The sequence below is a fragment of the Ixodes scapularis genome, unplaced genomic scaffold (genome assembly GCF_016920785.2).
Source record: "Ixodes scapularis isolate PalLabHiFi unplaced genomic scaffold, ASM1692078v2 PGA_scaffold11__112_contigs__length_91849675, whole genome shotgun sequence".
NCBI classification, from domain to species: domain Eukaryota; kingdom Metazoa; phylum Arthropoda; class Arachnida; order Ixodida; family Ixodidae; genus Ixodes; species Ixodes scapularis.
This window is the reverse complement of record NW_024609837.1, coordinates 85,505,948-85,525,703: the sequence shown is the minus strand read 5'-3', so window position 1 is coordinate 85,525,703 and position 19,756 is coordinate 85,505,948. Positions and strand designations below refer to the sequence as shown.

General features: G+C 47.6%; 1 protein-coding gene across 2 annotated transcripts in view; it reads left to right on the top strand.

The window, feature by feature from the left end:
• LOC8038376 (threonine--tRNA ligase 1, cytoplasmic) overlaps window positions 1-17,645 on the top strand; it is a 43,812-nt gene extending 26,167 nt beyond the window's left edge. For both annotated transcript variants that reach the window (XM_029984989.4, XM_029984988.4), the window contains exons 10-17: window positions 5,657-5,727; window positions 9,633-9,795; window positions 11,173-11,310; window positions 13,525-13,602; window positions 13,677-13,777; window positions 14,662-14,763; window positions 15,410-15,597; window positions 17,447-17,645. In XM_029984989.4, coding sequence (XP_029840849.2) covers window positions 5,657-5,727; window positions 9,633-9,795; window positions 11,173-11,310; window positions 13,525-13,602; window positions 13,677-13,777; window positions 14,662-14,763; window positions 15,410-15,597; window positions 17,447-17,595 — 990 coding nt within the window. In that variant the 3' untranslated portion in view covers window positions 17,596-17,645. The remainder of the gene's footprint in view (window positions 1-5,656; window positions 5,728-9,632; window positions 9,796-11,172; window positions 11,311-13,524; window positions 13,603-13,676; window positions 13,778-14,661; window positions 14,764-15,409; window positions 15,598-17,446) is intronic.
• Window positions 17,646-19,756: the final 2,111 nt, after the last annotated feature.

Here is a 19,756-nt window from a genome sequence, read left to right as displayed (position 1 = left end):
ATCGCTGAAAGATCAAGCAAATGTTCTTGGGGAGCATTTCCATCTTATTAGTAGCTCCTCTAATTTTAGCGAAAAATTCAAGAAGTTCCAGTCGACTGTTGAAAAGCAGCCCATCTCGATGTCGGAGGGTGGTTCATTTTTTTACAATAGACCATTCACAATGTGTGAACTCAAAGTCGCTCTTGGTGCAAAGAAGCAGTCTGCACCAGGGCCAGACAGACTCCACTATGAAATGTTGAGGAAACTGTCCCCTGAATCTATGAACGGTTTGTTAACCTTCTTTAATCAACTATGGCAAGCTGCTGCCTTTCCTTGTTGCTGGAAACATGCCCACATAATCCCTTTTTTGAAACCTGGGAAAGACCCTTCTATTCCTACGAGCTATCGTCCCATCGCACTCACAAGTTGCTTAGGGAAGACCTATGAGCGGCTTGTGAATCGTCGTCTTGTCCATTTCTTAGAGACTGAGAATTTTTTTGATGTAAACCAGTGCGGCTTTCGGGAGGGACGAGCGACCACCGATCATTTGGTTCGCCTAGAGACCTCTATACGTGAGGCATTTGTACACCGGCAGCATTGTGTCTCGGTGTTTTTCGATTTACACAAAGCATATGATACCACATGGAGGTATGGAATACTTCGCGACTTGTACAACTGTGGTGTACGAGGCCGCATGCTTCAGTGCATACAGAGCTTTCTCAGCGAAAGAACCTTTCAAGTCCGATTGGGCTCCACACTTTCAGATGTTTTTTCTCAAGAAAATGGTGTTCCTCAAGGAGGAGTGTTGAGCGTTACCCTCTTTGCTGTAAAGATTAACAGTCTAGCTAAGGTTATGCCATCATCAGTAACTTACTCTCTATATGTGGATGATGTGCAAATCTCTGTGTCTTCCTGTAACCTCTCCAGTTGTGAACGACAATTGCAGCTTACAATCAATAGAATGTGTAAGTGGGCAGAAGAAAACGGCTTCAAATTTTCTCCTGAAAAAACAGTCTGTGTTCCTTTTTCATTACGCCGGGGATTGTCTCTTGATCCTTCCTTGCATCTTAATAGCATTGAGATATCCGTCCAACAAGAACACAAATTTTTGGGTGTTATTTTTGACAAGAAACTTACCTTTGTACCCCATCTGAAGAATTTGAAACGGAAATGCTTGATGTCATCAAGCATCCTAAAAGTGCTATCGCATATGTCGTGGGGTGCTGATAGGCGCTGTCTTCTACGACTGTATAACTCCTTAGTTCGATCCCGCCTCGACTATGGTGCAGTAGTATATGGGTCAGCGCGGCCATCCGCTCTTAAGATGCTTGACCCAGTACACCACCTTGGACTACGACTTTCTACAGGTGCATTTCGCACATCTCCCGTGAAGAGTTTGTATGCTGATACGCATCAAATGTCCCTTGAGAAACGGAGGCAGTACCTCAGTGTCTCTTATGCTTACAAAGTATTTTCAAATCCAAAGCATCCCTCCTACAGTGCCCTTCATGCTTGCAGAAGTTCACAACTTTTCGAAAACAAGCAGAGCATTGTTAGACCATTAGGCCTCCGTTTATTAATATCCCCCTCCATGAGATTCCCTTGCTTAAAAACACTCATAGGGTTGCTCCATGGGATGTTCTGCCGATTTTCTGTGACTGGTCACTTGCAAAATACAGTAAGAGGGTCATTTCACCACAAATCCTCCGGCAGGAGTTCCTCTCCTTGCAACAAAAATATGCAGACTACCTGGAGTTTTATACAGATGGGTCCAAATCGTCGTCTTTTGTAGGGTGTGCTTTCTATTCCGCCTCCTACAGCAAAGCCACACAAGTTGACTCTAGAGCAAGCATTTTCACTGCAGAGCTTTATGCTATTTTACTAGCGGTCGAACATATACTCGACAATAGTATAATGAAAGCTGTAATTTTTGTCGACTCGCAGAGTGCCTTATTGGCTGTGTCCTCCCTGATGCCCACAAAGAACCGCCTTGCACAACATCTACATGGTAAGATCAATAGCGCCCTGCGATGCGGTCGGGACATTAAGTTCTGCTGGGTGCCAAGCCACGTTGGGATTTTGGGCAATGAAGAGGCGGATAAATTGGCCGTGTCTGCCCAAGGCTCGTCTATAACATTCAATTGCTTACCTTACCAAGACTTGAAACCACTTCTGAGGAAATCTATTTTTCTCAAATGGCAGCTTGAATGGGATACAGAGAGCAACAACAAACTTCACATTATCAAGCCCGTTCTGGGCGTTTGGGAGAGCTCTTACAACAGGGAACGTCGTGTGGAGGTTCTTCTATGCCGTCTAAGAATAGGTCACTCCCGTGTGACACATCAGTATCTGCTTTGTGGTGAGGATGTTGCACTATGTGAACATTGTGGAGAGCTTCTGACCGTGTTGCACATTTTGTGGCATTGTTCGTCCCATCAACCACTCCGTCAATCATGTTTTCTCGAACTTTTTAGGGATCATCTCCCATTTCATCCCTCTTTTTTGCTTGGTGATAAACCTTTAGTTCCATTCAGCCGTGTCTTAGACTTTTTAAAACAAACTGGATATTTATACCATTTGTAAATATGTAGCCTCAAAGTAAACTTTTGTTATAATATGTTCTAAATACATTAAGTTTGGCGCATTATGGCCCTCGTTGCTGCTGCGCCAATAAACTCCTAATCATCATCATCATCATTCCAAAGGAAAATGAAGGCGTTGTTGAAGGACATTCCGGGAACGCAGGTTTTCTTGGATGATGTCTTGGTGGCAGAGGGCAAAGACGAATTCGGGCAGACGCTGCGGAAGGTTCTGCAGAGATTCAGGGAAAATGGCATCCGACTGCGGGAAGAAAAATGTGTGTTTGGTGAAGAGGAGGTTACCTACCTCGGACATAGGATCGACCGACATGGGCTGCATCCATCCGAAACGAAAGTGGAGGCCATCGTGAAGGCTCCTGCACCTCGCAACCTCCAAGAACTTCGGTCCTTTTTGGGACTCATCACATACTACAGAAGTTTCCTGCCTAGGATGTCTACACTTCTAGCTCCGCTCCACAACCTGCTAAGGAGTGAGGTGAAATGGAAATGGGGAAGAGAAGAACAGGCTGCATTCGACGGGGTGAAAACTACCTTGCAGAAGTCCAACCTTCTTGTGCACTATGACCCAAGTAGGGAACTCATTTTGGAATGTGATGCGTCACCCGAAGGCCTAGGAGCAGTGCTGTCTCACTGCGTGAATGGCGTCGACAGGCCTATTGCCTTCCGGTCAAGAACCCTTACCAAGGCTGAGAAGAACTATTCGCAGCTAGAGAAGGAAGCGCTTGCGCTCATTTTTGGGGTAACGAAGTTTAGGGATTACCTTCTCTGCAGGAGCTTCACCCTAAAGACGGACCACCAACCCTTGGTGGGATTGTTCAAAGAAAGCAAATCGATTCCAAGCATGGCTGCAACACGCATCCAGAGGTGGGCACTAACGCTTGGAGCGTATAAGTATGTCATCAAGTACAAGCCTGGGTCACAAAACCTGAACGCAGACGCTCTCAGTCGTCTGCCGGTGGCAACTGTCCCAGGTGGAGCAGAAACCGAAGAGGCCCAAGAGATGGGGGTCTTCACAGTGGACATGTTGGACGCCAGCCCAGTGTCCAGACGACAGCTAGAAGACCTGACGGGGAAGGACCCAACCATGCGGAGCCTACGAGACACGATCAGCAGAGGTTGGCCAAAAAGGCTTTTGGACAGTCGCCTTCAGCCGTACTGGCATCATCGTAATGCGCTCACGCTGGAAGGGGCCCTCATCTGCATGGATGGAAGAGTGGTGATTCCAGAGTGTGCACGGAGGGCATTTCTATTGGAGCTTCATGATACTCACATGGGAGTCAATGCAACTAAGGCACTGGCACGCACGCTGGTGTGGTGGCCAGGCATTGGAGCTTCATGATACTCAGATGGGAGTCAATGCAACTAAGGCACTGGCACGCACGCTGGTGTGGTGGCCAGGCATTGACCGTGAGGTGGAAGAGTTGCTTCACCGGTGCACAGTGTGCCAACAGGCGGCTCCCATGCCACCGAGTAGGGAGCCACTGGCATGGCCAGCAACTAAACAGCCGTGGACAAGAGTTCACGTGGATTATGCCGGACCAGTAGAGGGGAAGATGATCCTGGTGGTGGTCGACAGTTTTTCTGGCTGGATAGAGGCATTGCCAACGACAACAGCGACATCGGCAACGACGGTGGAACTGCTCAGAACCACCTTTGCTCGATTTGGCCTGCCCACAAGTTTGGTGTCGGACAATGGTACTTCATTCACAGGAGCCGAATTCCAGGACTTCGTCAAGAAAAATGGAATACGTCACATACGTACTGCACCGTTCCAACCCCAGTCTAACGGCCTGGCAGAAAGGGCCGTGCGCTCGGTGAAGGAAGGACTAAAGAGGGTGTCTGGTGGGTCCCTCACAACTCGCTTGGCGAGATGGCTCCACATGCACCGCAGAATGCCATCGGGTGGTCGTCCCAAGTCTCCAGCAGAAATGCTTCTGGCCTATCAGCCGAAAGTTCGTCTGGACTTACTGACAGCCCGGGCAGAGAGTCACAAGCCGGCAGGGCCAGCCAACCAGTCGCCTACATGGAGCCGAGGTCAGGCTGTTTTTGCAAGGATCTTTGGTAAGGGACCTCGCTGGCTGAGTGGAACCATCACGTAAGAACTTGGAAACCCCATGGCGCTGGTGCAAACACCTGGTGGGATGATCCGCAGACATCATGACCAGCTACGCCTGAGGCACGAGGTCAACGCACCTGACCCTCTGCATCAACCCAGTGAGTGGAATGAGGATTTAATGTTAGAATGGGGCCTATCCTCAGCGGCTCCAGAGACGTCAAGGGCCACCCTGGAGCCAAGCAAGGAGCAGCGTCCTCTGCGACAACGCCGACCACCCGTGAGGCTGGACTTGTAGTTCCTCATACTAAGTGTGGGGGAAGTGTTGCGGCCGGAATTGGCAACCCTGGCCAGAGCCGCCAGCCTACTTCCGGAAAGACGAACAACGGTCGTCCGCGCGCGACGCCATCATGCCGACTAGGGTCGGACGTCTGTAACCTGTACCCTAATGTATTCACGTTTCTCATCTCCTATAAAGAACCCGAGTTACAAAGCGTTGTGTTTCCTGACGCGCTAACACTGTAAAACCTCGATATGTTTTTCAGGGGGACCGCAGAAAAGAATGTATCATCTGGGAAAACGTAACAACCGATAACGCACTTGGGGTGGCTCTACACGAGATAGAAAGCAGCTCTTATACGATGGTTTATTTTATGCGTACTTACAGGACTGTTGACGACTCGGACATGTTCACGAAAGCGCGTAATATCCACCTGCCGCTTCGAATTAATGTTAAGCGGTACAACCCGTTTCTCCAGGGTGGCCCAGGCAGAGCTCCAGCCTTCAGGCAGCATTGGGAATGTTGAATGATTCATGAAATGTTAGCAAGAATCCCAAAGGCTTCTAAACACAATGGTTTTCTAAGGTAAAAGCAGTGTTCCGATATTTTCACTAAGATTTATATTTAGCATTCATATAATGCCGGAGAGCGGCACGTAAGGTGGGAGATATGTCGGGTTATGCCATCCAACTTTGACAATACTGTGAGTTTTAAATGTCCCCTTTTTTTCTCTCGTTTCAACAGGATAATATGTTTTCCTTTGACGTTGAGAAGGAAACATTTGCCCTCAAGCCTATGAACTGCCCTGGTCACTGGTGAGTTGTAATTGCACCTTATTTAGTTAGTTTGCCACCTTTTCTGTAACGCAGGCTGCATTACGTACGACTGATGTGAATTAAAAAAAAAAGTGTCATTCGAAGTAAAGAAATGATTCTCTGAAAACGAGGTTATCGACTGCAGCAGGTGCAAGTCCACTAATTGAATTCATAGATATTCTCCTCAGCTGTTACAGTTCAGTTGGATCTTCGTTATTGGTCAACGAAATATGGCGGGTGAACGATGCAACACACACTTGCCGAACTTAACGGGATGCAAGCCCGCACGGCAAGTAGCACCGAAAGTTCTCTACCAGGGCACCAAACATATGTTCACCAAGAACATATTTTATGTACTAAAGGGTTTGTCGGTACGACCCAAGCAACAGTTCTGCGGGTCGAGGGTTCGGCACTGAAAACTTTATTCTGGTTGGTTGGGTCCTCATTAGGGTGACCAGACGTCCCGTTTTGACTGGGGGCGTCATTTTTTAGAAGGGCATTTCTGTTGCCACACTGCTTTCTCTCAGTTAAAACCCTTTTGTCTCATTTTCGTGGTAATTTGTATGCATAGTTGCCAAATCAGTGCTAAGCGAGTAGAAGAAATGCAAAAGAATACCTAATACATTTAAAAAAAAATAAACATACAATAAAATTATTACCTCCCATAGAGTAAATCTAGAGCTCTTTCTGTGGTTCCATCTGTCAATACGTTCCGTTTACACGGACGTTTGTTCGGGGCACTTCTTCACATTACTATACACAAACTCAACTCTCCTACGTCACGCCGCGGTGGTGGCGCGTCGGACGCACTTCCGGTCTGGGGCGGTGGGCAGAAGTCGCCGTGCGAGACATGCATTCCTTTTTTCTTTTCGGAGAAACCAGACAAAAAACCTGCTTTCTCGTGAAAATGCTGCGACGGGGGATGTACCAAAAGAGTGTGGAAAGGTTTGAAGATCAGTTTTCATGTGTTTCTGCTAGCTCCGTTCGTCCGAGTACGTGGATAGTAGCCGTGAAAAAGGTAAACCAGACGCTGTCGAACTACGGTCGCTTGTGCGGGCAACACTTTGTGGTCGCCAGATGCATTTGCTTTGTTCCAACATGAACGAGAAAAAACCGCCAAGTTGTCCGGACCACTCACGGGTTCAGTGCGTCTTCAAATTCACACGGCCGCCTGATCGTCCGGACTTTCGTCTGCTCTTTCGAACTTGTCTGCTTTTTGTCGTCTGCTCGTTGAAACAAAAGCGGCCTGTAGACCAAACTTTGACCCGGTCATTGCAATAAGAAGTAATTGCAGGCCCCAAACGACTTAGTAGGCTCGGTGTAAACAGTACATACAAGATGTTGATTATTGGGAACAGTGGCCATCACCGACTTGTTATGCTTGGTCTGTTTCCACTTTCGAATTTCAGTATCAACGTCGATCATCGCCGCTACCTTGTACACTTTTGCCGCACGAGCGACGTCGCGACCGAAAATATCTAGAAGATTCTCATCGTAGTTTTGGTGTCCATTCTGTGGCGTTCACGCAAATGAATTGCCGCACGTCAAATTATTTACGCAAAGTTTAGCGGTGTAACGAGCCTTGATAGTTTCGCTCAGGCGATTAAAGTGGTAAGATATTGCTATGAGGACGTAGAATCGACAATTCCAACGCGAAAAACAGTATGCAGACTTACACAGACGCCGACGGGGGGATCGGTGGCCGAGTGGTCTAGCGCACACCAGCTCGGAGCACGTGGAGCGAAAGCTCGCGCTGCAGAACCCAGGGATCCTGGGTTCGAGCCCCACCCCTGCCCGTTTCGATCTGGATGAGCATCGTACCGGCGTGCGGTCGTGTATCGCTACTGCGTGATGCACGTTAAAGACCCCAGGCTAGCGGCTGTACCGCACTGGCTAAATTTCTCATCTACAGCTGGGAGACTCGTCGCCCCTGTGAGGCAGACCAAGTTCTAGGCTGTATAAACACACACACAACCCAATTATTACAGACGCCGACAACGTGACATTCCAATGGTTTGTGGACGCGGGACGCGGTGCTTCTTGCCCGCACTCCATTTCGCATGCGTTCGAACTGTCGTCTGTTCTTTCAAACTTGTCTGCTTTTTGTCGTCAGAGCGTTCAAACGACAGCGGCCCGTAAACCAAACGCTGACCCGGTAATTGCGGTAAGACCTAAGTGCAGGCCTCAAACCACTTTTGAAGGTTGGTTGGGGTAAGTAGGTTAAGTGTAAACAATAGATACAAGAAGAAGTTGATCATTGTTACCAGTGGCCGTCACCGACTTGTAATGCCCGATTCTACTTGAGGTTTTCAGTACCGACGTCCACCATCTCAGCTACAGTCCACGCTTTTGCAGCCCGAGCGACGTCGCGACTGAAAATAGCGAGCAGAATCTCATCGTGGGAGTCAAGTTTTAGCGCCCCTTCTGCGGCGTCCACGTGAAATGAATCGCCGCACGTCACATTATTCACGCACAGTTTTCCCTCGTTAGTTTTGCTGAAGCCGCTCAAGTAGTCAGACATTGTTAGGAGAACGTAAAATCAACGAATCCAACGCGAAAAAGAGCACAGGGACTCCCACCGACGCCGAAAACAACGCAATTCAATGGTTTGTTTATGGGCGACAGCGGGCTTCTTGCCCACCATCCACCGCGCATGCGCGGCGCCGGTGGCGTCCGCTAGGGGCGCTCCGGTTTGTTTGTAAACATGAGTTGGTGTATATTTGGCACGCTTTGTTTTTCTTTAAAAACTAGGAAGAAAGCTGGTTGCGTATTCAACTAAACTAACAAGTTTGGAAAAGTTTTGTATTTGTACGGTGAAGTGAAAAGAAGCAGAGCTTGCTTTTTCTTTTGCTTCACTGCTTCACTCGCCCCCCACCCCGATGCCCAGTTTTTCTACGCCGCAGATTACGGTCATTCTAGCCATCATAGATCGTGTTTCGGTAGAAACCTTGGGAGCCACGAATACTCCGTCACTGCCGTTTTGAAGACAGCGCAAAGTAAAGACTGGTTGTTACATTTCTGTGTGACTGCAATCGGCTGTGTCGCAGCCAACCGTTCACTGCTTGCAGCGAAAAAAAAAAAAAAGAAAATGACCGCATTTTTACGTGGTGAAGGATGTTGATTGGGGCGAAGCTCTGGTGGTGCTTGTCTGCGTAGACGCTGAGCCGCGACATGCCGAGCCTTTCATTCGTTTTCATCCATGTCAGAAAGAGAATGTGTGGTATGGAATTACGTATGCATTTGAGCATATGACCGCAGCGCCCTCTCGTCTATAAACGTTGAGCCAATGCATGCAAAGGTTAACGCGATTATATACGCCTTTGACCGCAGCGCCCTCTCCTGTATAGACGTTGAGCGGCTACATGCAACCTTTCATCGATGACATCTTCAGCTCTTGAGTTACTACCACATCTCAAAGCCCCCTACTCGTCCTGCAGTCGTGGCCGAGTGGTTAAGGCGATGGACTAGAAATCCACTGGGGTCTCCCCGCACAGGTTTGAATCCTGTCAACTGCGCAAACATTTTTTTTTTCATCTTTTTTTTTTTTTTTTTTTTTTGCCCTACACGAGCATGTGAGCACGTGCTCGCGTGCTGGTGAGCACATAAACTCACGAGCACCAGCAAGATCGATGTGAGCACGGACGCCGGACGGACAAGGCTAGACCCTAAGGAGCTTGGCCCCTAAAAATCTAAAATCCTTCCAATTTGCGCGTAACTAAACCTTCAGTCTAGTTATGCGCAGGTCAGTAGTGTTCCGAGGCTACTTGATAAATTGCGCAAATTGTCTCCTCGCGCCGCGAGTAGCTACGAGCAGTTGAGACGCAGGAGAAAGGACAATCGAAAGCAGACGCGTGAACCAGCCCCGAGTCGTTCTCTTCTCGCATGACGTGTGTCTTCCCGCGTAGCCTGATGTTTGACGTGCGACCGCGCTCCTGGCGGGAGCTGCCACTGCGGATGGCGGACTTCGGGGTCCTTCACCGCAACGAGCTGTCCGGGGCACTGACGGGGCTCACCAGGGTGCGCCGGTTCCAGCAGGACGACGCCCATATCTTCTGCGCCTCCGAACAGGTGAATGCACACCCTCCTCGAGCGCACTCTCCCTTTCACCTTGCAACAAAACCGCCGCGGATACGTCAGGCCGTCCTGGCCAATCCAGCGCTTGGACTGCGTCGCACGACTACGCACCCAGCCGTGTCCCTCTCGAAGGCCGCGCGACACTCGTGCGTCATTGGACTAGCTGCGATGGCTCGTGGTGTCTGTTGCGATGCGTCGTTAGGTGAAGTGGAGAAAGGCTTGTATTTGGCTGGCCACAACTCAACAAAGTCGCACTTGCGGCGCGGACGTAGACGAACAAATTCCTATGATGGCACGTAATCGGAATAAACGAAATGGCACAAAAAAGGACAAAAAGGAGACAAAAAACAGTTGGTACAGCATAGCCCACTTATAACAAACTCGGAAACGGATATAAGAAACAGATTTCAATTGCCTGTTACCTTTTGTATACCTGCAGGGCGACGGGGGCCAGTTTTTTAATGGAAAACATCGGGAGGTCCGCTACGAATACAACGAAAAAAGACAGCAAGATGCTTGGATTAAATGCAGAAAAAGCTATTTACGATATATTTCTAGAAACTAAGGATAAAAACAAACGGCGGCACACCATAACGCAACTAATACGCCCACCACACTTCGTCTGAGCGAGGGAGGAACCCGCGCTACTCGGGAAGTTTTCCCTCTCACAGTACGTGCAACATCCACCGCTGCGCACGTTGTGCGGGGCATTTCGGGTTTTTTGGCATTTCGGCGTTTCCGTTCTGCGTTTTCCCGTCCTCTGGACCCCAGCCCACCATGTTGGCTGCACCGTAGGCAAAACGCTTTATTCTCTCTGGTTCTGCTACATTACCTAGTACCCTAGTCTCGTGATGTGGGTGCGTATCAGCGTATCTACAACTGCATTGCTCTTCTGCTTCTCACCGTCTATGAAGTCCTCTCTAGTCGCGTATTGTGCCTTCTGGACTTGACCACCTTGCTTATTTCTCTCTCCGACTACGAGCCTACGCCAAAGTTTTTGCTTTGGTGGATACCCTTAGAGAGTACTTTGCCGGTGCTGAGCAGGCCGACTCGGAAACAGCCTTTTCCTGCATTTGGACTCAACTCAGCGGGCGATCATGAAGGCATCTCTTACGCAGTGCTTACAGTTGCGGATCGACAGCCACTTTGGAGTGCATTAAAATCTCGTACTAAAAAAAAAATGATCCTTTTTTTTATGGTTAAATATACTGAAAGACTGATGTAGCGACCCGATTTTGGATTCTCGCGGCATTCATTATAAACAGGCTGTACTGTACTAGTTCAGATGTGTCTAGTAATGTGTCGAACCAATTGTGAGGCAAATCGGTGACTACCATAATTTTGCCGGCTCGTGGTTGTCTGCTCTCGCAGATAGCGTCTGAGATGAAGGGCGCCCTGGAGTTCCTGAAGCACATCTACTCCATCTTTGGCTTCACCTTCAAGCTGAAGCTGTCCACCCGCCCAGAGGGCTTCCTCGGAGACATAGAGGTCTGGAACGACGCCGAGAAGGTAACCACATCCAAGCTTCTTGTGCCCACGTCGTGTGCACACTTTTTCAGTAATTAACTGCTTTAAAAAAATTTGCTCAGAGCAGAAACAGTCTACATTCGTAACACGTAGAGTAGACATTGGACTTCGTTCGCACGCATCGGGTCCTACTGTACCACTTGCTTGATTTCAATCACATTCGCAGTGGCAAGAACATTCCTGCCATATTTCATTGTCCTATGTCAATTCTGAAACTTGTTACGAATGTTATAATATGGAAGTCAGTGTATTCGCTTAGAAAAACTTTTTAAAACAAAATAAAAAATTTTGATTTATAGGTGTAATATGGTCATAGGAATACCCATAGCGCATATCCAGCTATTTATTTTGCTGTATTGCATTGGTTTTCATAAGTATAACTCCATAAGAAGAGTAACTTTTTTTTTCATGTCAGCGCTTTTTTTACAAATGTAGTTTTTGTAGCATAAAAGAATGTTAAAGAATGTTAAAAGTAAAAAAACTAACCAGCCAGGCATGTTCCTCACAAAATTCTATCCTTGTTTTGGGAGGAGGAGGAGGAGGAGGAGGGGGGGGGGGGGGGGGGGAGGGAGGGGAGGTCGCCCATGACATGCTTTATGAGGCAGAGGCACCAGCAAAATGAAAGATTTCGAGGGGAAGTGGGTGGGCCCCGTGCCCCCCCCCCCCCCCCCCCTGGATATGTGCCTGTTTTGGGGTATTTGTTGACTGAACTATTCGAACTATTCGATTCAAAATTATTCGGCCAAAATCACTATTCGCTTCGAATGTGATTCGGACCCAAACTTCTCTATTCGCCCATGCCTAATTCCAAGTGCTCCGACCCCTACCCTTTCTTTAGCATCGGAGGACCGAAAATATTTTGTAAAAAATTAGCTATGCAGTGTAAACTAATGAAACTTTCTGGGAATACTCTCTAGATGTGGGTGGATGTAAATAGGACATTTTTTCAAAATCAACTTCTTTTGCAGAAATTGTTTTTTCTGGGTAGTGTCCCCCCCATAAAAAGGCCGGTCACGAGGCCAACGGTTTGTTAATTTCTCGTCCACCGGTCTTTCCCTCTTAAAGGGCAACTCCGCTTCATTTTTGATATTTAGAAAACTATGCAGCCCTCTTCAGTATCATATAGGAAGACCCCATGTCAAATATTACGTTCTAATTCCGTCTATATATTTAATAAACTGGCCAGCAAGCTTTCAAGTGAGCCAAGTCGCCGAAATCTGCCAACTCTAGCGTGCAACGTGAGGCGCAATCGTCAGCACATTCAATGCAACGGAGTTGGAGCGGCCAACGTTGAGCTACTACGTCAGAGGCATGACCACGTCATTCTCACGTTTTGTTTGTTTTTACTTCTCAGAGTGAAATTGAACGACGACGTCATGTGTTTCTCCTCCTGGCGTTGGCTCAACGGCGTCCACGAGATCACCATAACGCGGATGCGCTAGTTTACGCTGCCCTGCGCGTTTATCGCATGTCCGGTTTCTCCGTTCCCCCACTCTCCTCTTTCGTCTTCTCCTTTTCCCTCTCTTCCCCGGGCGATCACTGTCCGCGCCATGCGAAGCCACGTGCCCGCGTCAGGAGTCCTGTACCTCACCCCCACGAACGTCACAAGACCACGTGGTTCGACGTGACGTGGCCATGACTCTGACGACATGGGACCAATGTTGCCTGACGCAACCGAAGTTCCGGTTTCGGTATCAGCTGATGATTAAATTAGGATTACACAAATACTATTCCACATTTCGCGAATCCGAAGACGTAGAGCTGTTTAGTAGTGCTTTGTGAAATGGAATCACATGTAAGCCTAAATTTTTCGGAATTGAGCGGAGTTGCCCTTTAAAGGGATGGCTGTGCCCCTTATTGAAATTCGCAAAAGGGAGATTATGTATTGGCGGTGGCTAATCCACTAAGCCATGCTTACCAGTAAACTTCCGAAGTCGAAAAAAAGAAAGGGAAAAAACGACGCAGCCATTGGTCGCTCAGTGCCATAAGCATCGCACCAAGATCTCGTGGACATCCTAACGAGAGAACTGCTCGCTCGACCTGTCTTTCTGTTTGGGAAAACAGTCTTCCTGCTCTGTATGTTGCTTGACGATCAAGCAGAGAGAAGGCAGTGCATACGACTCCCTTTGCATGGCGGTTGTGGTAGAATCGAGCAATGCATAATTTCATGCTGAATTTTTTTCATTTCTTTTGCAGCAACTCGAGCAGAGTCTGAACGACTTTGGTTACCCGTGGACTCTGAACCCCGGGGACGGAGCTTTCTATGGACCCAAGGTGAACTGTTTCTTTTATATGGTGACTTGCCCCATTCGGTGTTCACGATTGCTCACTTTGTGCCCGTCTTCCAGATCGACATCACCATCATGGACGCCCTGAGGAGGCAGCACCAGTGTGCCACGATCCAGCTGGACTTCCAGCTCCCCATCCGCTTCAACCTCTCCTACATCAGGTGGGTCCATCCGCAGTTCCCGCTGCCACGGCGGCCAGCAGTTCCGAAGCCCCTTTTTGAACGAATGTGTTTCATCGGCTGGATTCTCCGAGAAAACCACCACAGAGGACTGACATTGCATGACGTCATAGTCCTTCGTGTGATATCAGTCGTGTGACGTAACATTACATGATGTTGTGATCTTATAATGTCACACGACACATTACACACACCAGTGATATGTGCCCTGCTCATTCACAACACATTCTGTTCTCCCCAATCTTTGTCAGCATGATGAAGTGAGTGTGCTTTCTGTTGTTTTCTTTTCACTGCCATTTTTATGTCCTTACTATCTTCTAGTCTGGCGGGCTTGACTAGGCAGTTTATCCACTGGCAAGAGATTATCCTTCTTTTGCTTGTTGTTTGGACTGCCTGTTCCCGGGGAAAAAAATTAAATATTGAAGAGGGAAGAAAATGTTTACTTTATAAATACTTTTTCTCTTTTAGCAAAACACCAGCGTGCGTAAAAAGAGGTTGATACCGCTTCCGTGCTTCATTAAATGGGGAGAGTTTATTATTAAGTACTAGCTAGCTAAGCTTTTTTTTTTAAACTTTTAAAATTATATGTTACACTCAGCTCGGTGTCTCAATTTTAACTATCTTTTCTAATTAAAAAATGAAAACGGTAGCGCTAGAACGCTGGTACTCATTGAATTTAGAAGCGTAGGTACAGCTAGATATTTTTGACTGGGTTTTCGTCACCAGAGATATATGTACCGTTCAGACTTGTAATGACTGAAGGGCCGCACTAGTTGGTGTGTGTAAAAGTGCACCGGAAGAATGTTGAGCCCCTAAATGTGCTTTTTGATGAAAGGAGCTCATCCGTGATTGGTCTTTGCTTGCAGTGAGACTGGAGAGAAGAAGCGGCCAGTGATCATCCACAGGGCCATTCTGGGATCGGTGGAGCGCATGATCGCGATTCTCACCGAAAACTATGGCGGCAAATGGTGGGTGTCCCGCAAATTTGACCACATTATGGCGAGAAAAAGGGAAGATTGCGCTTGTTTAGGTTGCGTCTCTTCTAAAAGAATCAACAACCTAAGGCAGAATTGTCTTTCGTTTGCTCGATTCCTTTTTGCACGCCTCATAGCCCCAAATAATTGTAGACCGTAGGGTGACGACAAGCCGGGGTGTTCCTTTTGTATCTTTCCACGTCATCTTGCCTCGGCGTTCGATTGAATGCTGTCAGTATGCACAAATAAATTAATGAAAATTGGCTGTGACCTTTATCTCCGAAGCTCCGAAATTTAGGATATGCTGTAATTAAGGAGCAGTTTTAATTTTTTTAGAAGACATTAGACGGTAATTTTTGGGAAGGTGAAGAACCTATGTATCTTATCAACTTAGCGAGGACTCTGACCTGGTGCATAGGTCACGTGATATTGATTTCCCCGCCGAATGTAGCAGGGAAACTGAATTGGTGTATTGGAGCTTAACGTAGGGTCAAATGATGTCGACTTGTTCACAAAATTTAGTGGGTAAGCTGACTAGGTGCGTACTGGTCAAGTTGTGTAATTTCCCTGCAAAATTTAAAGAAAAAATTAAAAAGCCTTTCATGCTTTTACAATAAGAAAATGTTGCGGTCTGTTCCAGGCCGTTCTGGCTGTCGCCACGGCAAGTGACCATGGTGCCCGTGGGCCCCATGTACGACGACTACGCCCTGGAGGTGAAGCGGCAGCTGTGTGCCGCCGGATTCCGCTGCGACGCCGACCTGGATCCCGGCAACACGATGAACAAGAAGATCCGCAACGCCCAGCTCGACCAGTACAACTTTATCCTGGGTGGGTTGCCCGCCGTTGCTCGGTTGCAGCTTGGTCATATGTCCAATTTGGGAGTCTTGCGTGCCGAACCAACCAAGGGCAAGCACATTGATACTTTAAACCCATGTTGTAACAAAAAAAAAAAAAATTATCTCCATGATACTTTAGATTTATGTCAGCAACCAGCCTGCTGCATTAAATCCTTATTTCTAACTCTCTTTGTTTGCGTTCCGCGCATTGAAGAGCATGCGGGAAGGGCCTCAGCTTGCACTTTGTATTGCTGCACCGCAGTGTTCTTCCGCAGCATAAATCCCGTCTGCTTTCAGCGCCGTCACCATGGCAACGAATGCTGATTCTCCGAATGCCGTCTGCTAGCCAAAGTGTAATAGTTTTGTAATGAGCAGCCGCAGACTGTCGCCGCAAAGCGACGCGAATGCAGGCGGAGGGATGGGTTAACAACGCTTCCCAATGATACATGCGCCGTACGAAAAGGTCATTTGGTGTTAGTTGCCATGGTGACGGCGATGAAAGCGGACAGCCTTTATGCTGCGGAAAAACGCTGCGGTGCAGCAAAACAACACGCGTTCTGAGGCACTTTTACACGCTTTTCAATGGGCGGAACACAAACAAAAAGAGTTCGAAATAAGGACTTACTGCAGAAGGCTGGTTTTTTCCCGCACTTCATAATGTGACGAACGTTACACGAAAAGCGTGTTTTTTTGGCCATCTCGTGCCCATTTTTTTTTTTATCCGTAACGTGATGGGTCTAAACTATCACAGTGCCCCAAGGGCACCTGGCATGCTCCGGTGGAGAACTGGGGGTTAATTTTGACCACCTGGGGTCTGGCTTTGGTCAAGGGGAAAGCAAGAGCGTTCCTGGTTGCTGACAGCTTGCACATAATCTGCCGAAGAGACATTTTTGACCCGCTCGCGAGTTTGCTATCGGACAGTATTTTGGGTGAAAACCTCTCGCAACATACAAATAGTGGGAGAGATCTTGCAGCCTCTTTTGTGCTCGTCTTGGTACTCTTTCGTCCATTGATTGACGTCGGCTCGTGTACGGGAGCGCAACAAATTAAGATTTGCCTAAGAAGTGTAGTTTGTGGCAGTGCGACAACTTAAGATTTGCGTTAGAAGTGTAGGTTGTCAATGGCTTGCAACGTGAAATGGCAGACGATCATAATTTCAGCATGCGTGCGATCTCGCTTTGCCGCGGTGCTCGGTTCAAAGCAGACGATAAACTTTTTTTTGGCCTGTTAGCAGACGGCATACAGAGATTTCTTGTTTTTTTTTGTTTGTTTTTTCGCCTGCGAATGACGCTTCAAAACAGACAAATTGCGTTCTTCGCTCATGTTAGCAGACGAACCATCTACTAACACTATCTTTGCTTGCTCTGCAAGGGACAAGTCGGATCCCGCTCTTGCACTGATGGTAATCAAAGTCTGACCCCTGTGAACAGTAAGATGATGCAATGGACACCGTTCCGTGCATGAAAATGCTCAGAGTCAAACAACATAGCCCCCTTCTAAGGGTTGTTTTTACCTATTTTACTCTTTTTAGACTAATTATAGAAGTAAATTGTGTTCAGAAGCAGTTCTTTCCCAGCACCTGAAATTTGGCAGTTTTTCGGGATTCCTATTACGGCTTTTTGATTTCGTAGCTGGCAAAACGTCTTCTGTCTTCTTCAACGAGGTTTAATCAGGTAAAAGATCATCAACGCGATAGTTACAAAAATGCAGAGGGAAAACCCTATTGGCCTAGTAGGGTGGGGGCAGGAACTGTGTGCTTCTGGTTTTTCAGGCTAGGTGGCACAAGCTACCGCCTCTTACAAAAGGTACAGCCGTTAAGATCCATTCGTCCATGTTTGCAGTGGTGGGCGAAAGGGAGAAGACTTCCGGCACTGTGAACGTGCGCACCCGCGACAACAAGGTGCACGGCGAGTTCTCCGTGGCGGATGTCATCGAGCGCTTCTCCCGGCTCAAGCGGGAGTTTGTTCCCGACTCGGAGGAAAGCTTCTGAAGTGGCTTCCCGATCTCAGTGAATAAAGTGCACCGGCACAGTTTTACTTAGCACGGTGGCTCTTAATCAGTGTTTTGAGGACCCCTTCTGGATCGACAGAAGTGATGGAGGACCCCATTAACCGGAAGGAAGGAGAGGGTAATGGACAATTACAATAACGAAAGTGTAAGTGTAAGAAAAAAAACAACTAAATGCATGCAAGCCAACTTTGAGGCTCTGAAACGGAGAATAATTAATTCTTTTCTTTGAGTGCACATGGTTGAGTCTGTTTAGCTTTGTGGGTCAGCCAACCTCGACTAAAAAGGACAGTTCTACTGGTCGGCTTGACCAAGGGTCTAGGGCTTCGGGCACCTTAAGAAGGCCTTCGAGGACCCCGAAGGGTCTCAGACACTCATTTGAGAACCACCGACCTGGCAGGTGCCCTGTGGCGGTGAAGTTTTTGTGAAGGCCGGTTGAAACACTTGCATTTCAGTGCGGCATGGCGGGGTTGTGATTAGTTTGCAGGCATGAGTTGTATTGCCTCTTAAGGAAGTTGGAGTCTGTTGAATTGCTCTACTTTCGAGTGTGAAAGACTTGCGGCAACACCGATTGGAAGCGGTCGCCCGTTTGAGTTGGGACCTTGCTTGTTTGAGAGAAGTTTGGACTCTGAGCGGGTTGTTCCCTGATTGGGATGGTTTAACAGAATGGGGGTTACTAGAGCTGTACATTGGCACTGCCGACCCTATGTTTGCCCTGGATGCTGCCTGCCGTTGGTAAGTTGCAAGCAGCAATAGTGATTCGTATTGGTCTTTGACTACCTTTCACTCCATTTACATGCCACTGTGCGAACAAGCTTCATGGTAAGACTGTCCATGGTATTATCCTGCATGCGCCTTTGCGTATTTAGATATATCGCACTCCAGTGAAAATTTGTGGTCCTCTGATTTCTATTCTAAAACCTCGGATCCCCTGAACGCTGGGTGCGTGTTGCCTCGGTATAAGCTAAAGCCATTGTTCCGGGTGGTTACGTCGTCCGCGAGGTCTGGAGTTCTACCAGAAGTTCCATTATGGGAGTTGAGGGAAGCCCATTGCTGCAGACTCCTTTTGGGGCAAGCCAATAGACTCCGGGATGTGATCACTGCGTAGTATAGCGAAAGGACACTTCACCCAATGTATCTGTGTACTTTTCCAACAAAAAGCGAGGAATTTGCGCGAGCATTGCACCAAAAGGTAACTTCACTGCTTCGTAGCTGATGTGGTAGGCTCGTGTGAATTTTTAGAACTTTAAATTATCGCTTAAATGCAACGATTTTATCTTCGTATTGAACACTGTACTCTGCAAAGTGTGGTAATATTCTTGGTATGTTTATTTCGATCCTGCAGTTCTGTCGGCAGTAATAAACGGAAGTATTTTACGCATTTGCTTCACAAACAATTGCCAGAGCTAAAGCATTCGATTATTTAATGGTTTCGGCACAGTTATTTTTATGAACGTAGTATTTTTGTTTCAATATAAATTTTTGAGATAAAAATTGCCAGTGACTTTTTCGTGGATGCTGTACGAAACATTTAAACGTGAGTAATTTTTCTTATATCGTGGACGCTTGCATGTGTAACACTGGTACTGCACGAGTGGGTTGGTCAGAACCGTATAGGTTGGTTAGCTCCATTGAGCTGCTTGCCGTGCACTGTGAAGAAGCGACACCCGTGAAGTAGACAGATTTTTTTGTCTCGCTTCACTGCAGTGCACTGGTGCACTGCAGAGAAGCAATATCCGTGAAGTAGACGCCGCAGTTCAGCCGCGTGCTAAGAGGAAAAGCACTTGCCTAAAGCAGGAATGGTGCATTCCTGCTTTAGGCAAGTGTTGTTGGGGAAAAAGAAAAAAAAGTAAAGGAATTTTGTGAACGTTGTTTACCTCGCAGTAAAATTTGCAGATTAAAACTGCACCTAACGTATATGATGGACTGCAGTATGCAGGCCAGTCGAATGAATCCCTGGTCATGATTTGGTTATGCGAATTTGATATTTAAGGAATCAATAGAATGGCTCAGTTTAAATGTACTGTCCCTGCATTGCTGAATCAATGCGGAGCGCAAGTTCGTCTGCTAGCCTTTGCAGGGGTTGTGGCGACGTCAGACCGCCGAGCTCCAATTGGCTCTGATCGAAGGATAGTGGGTAGACC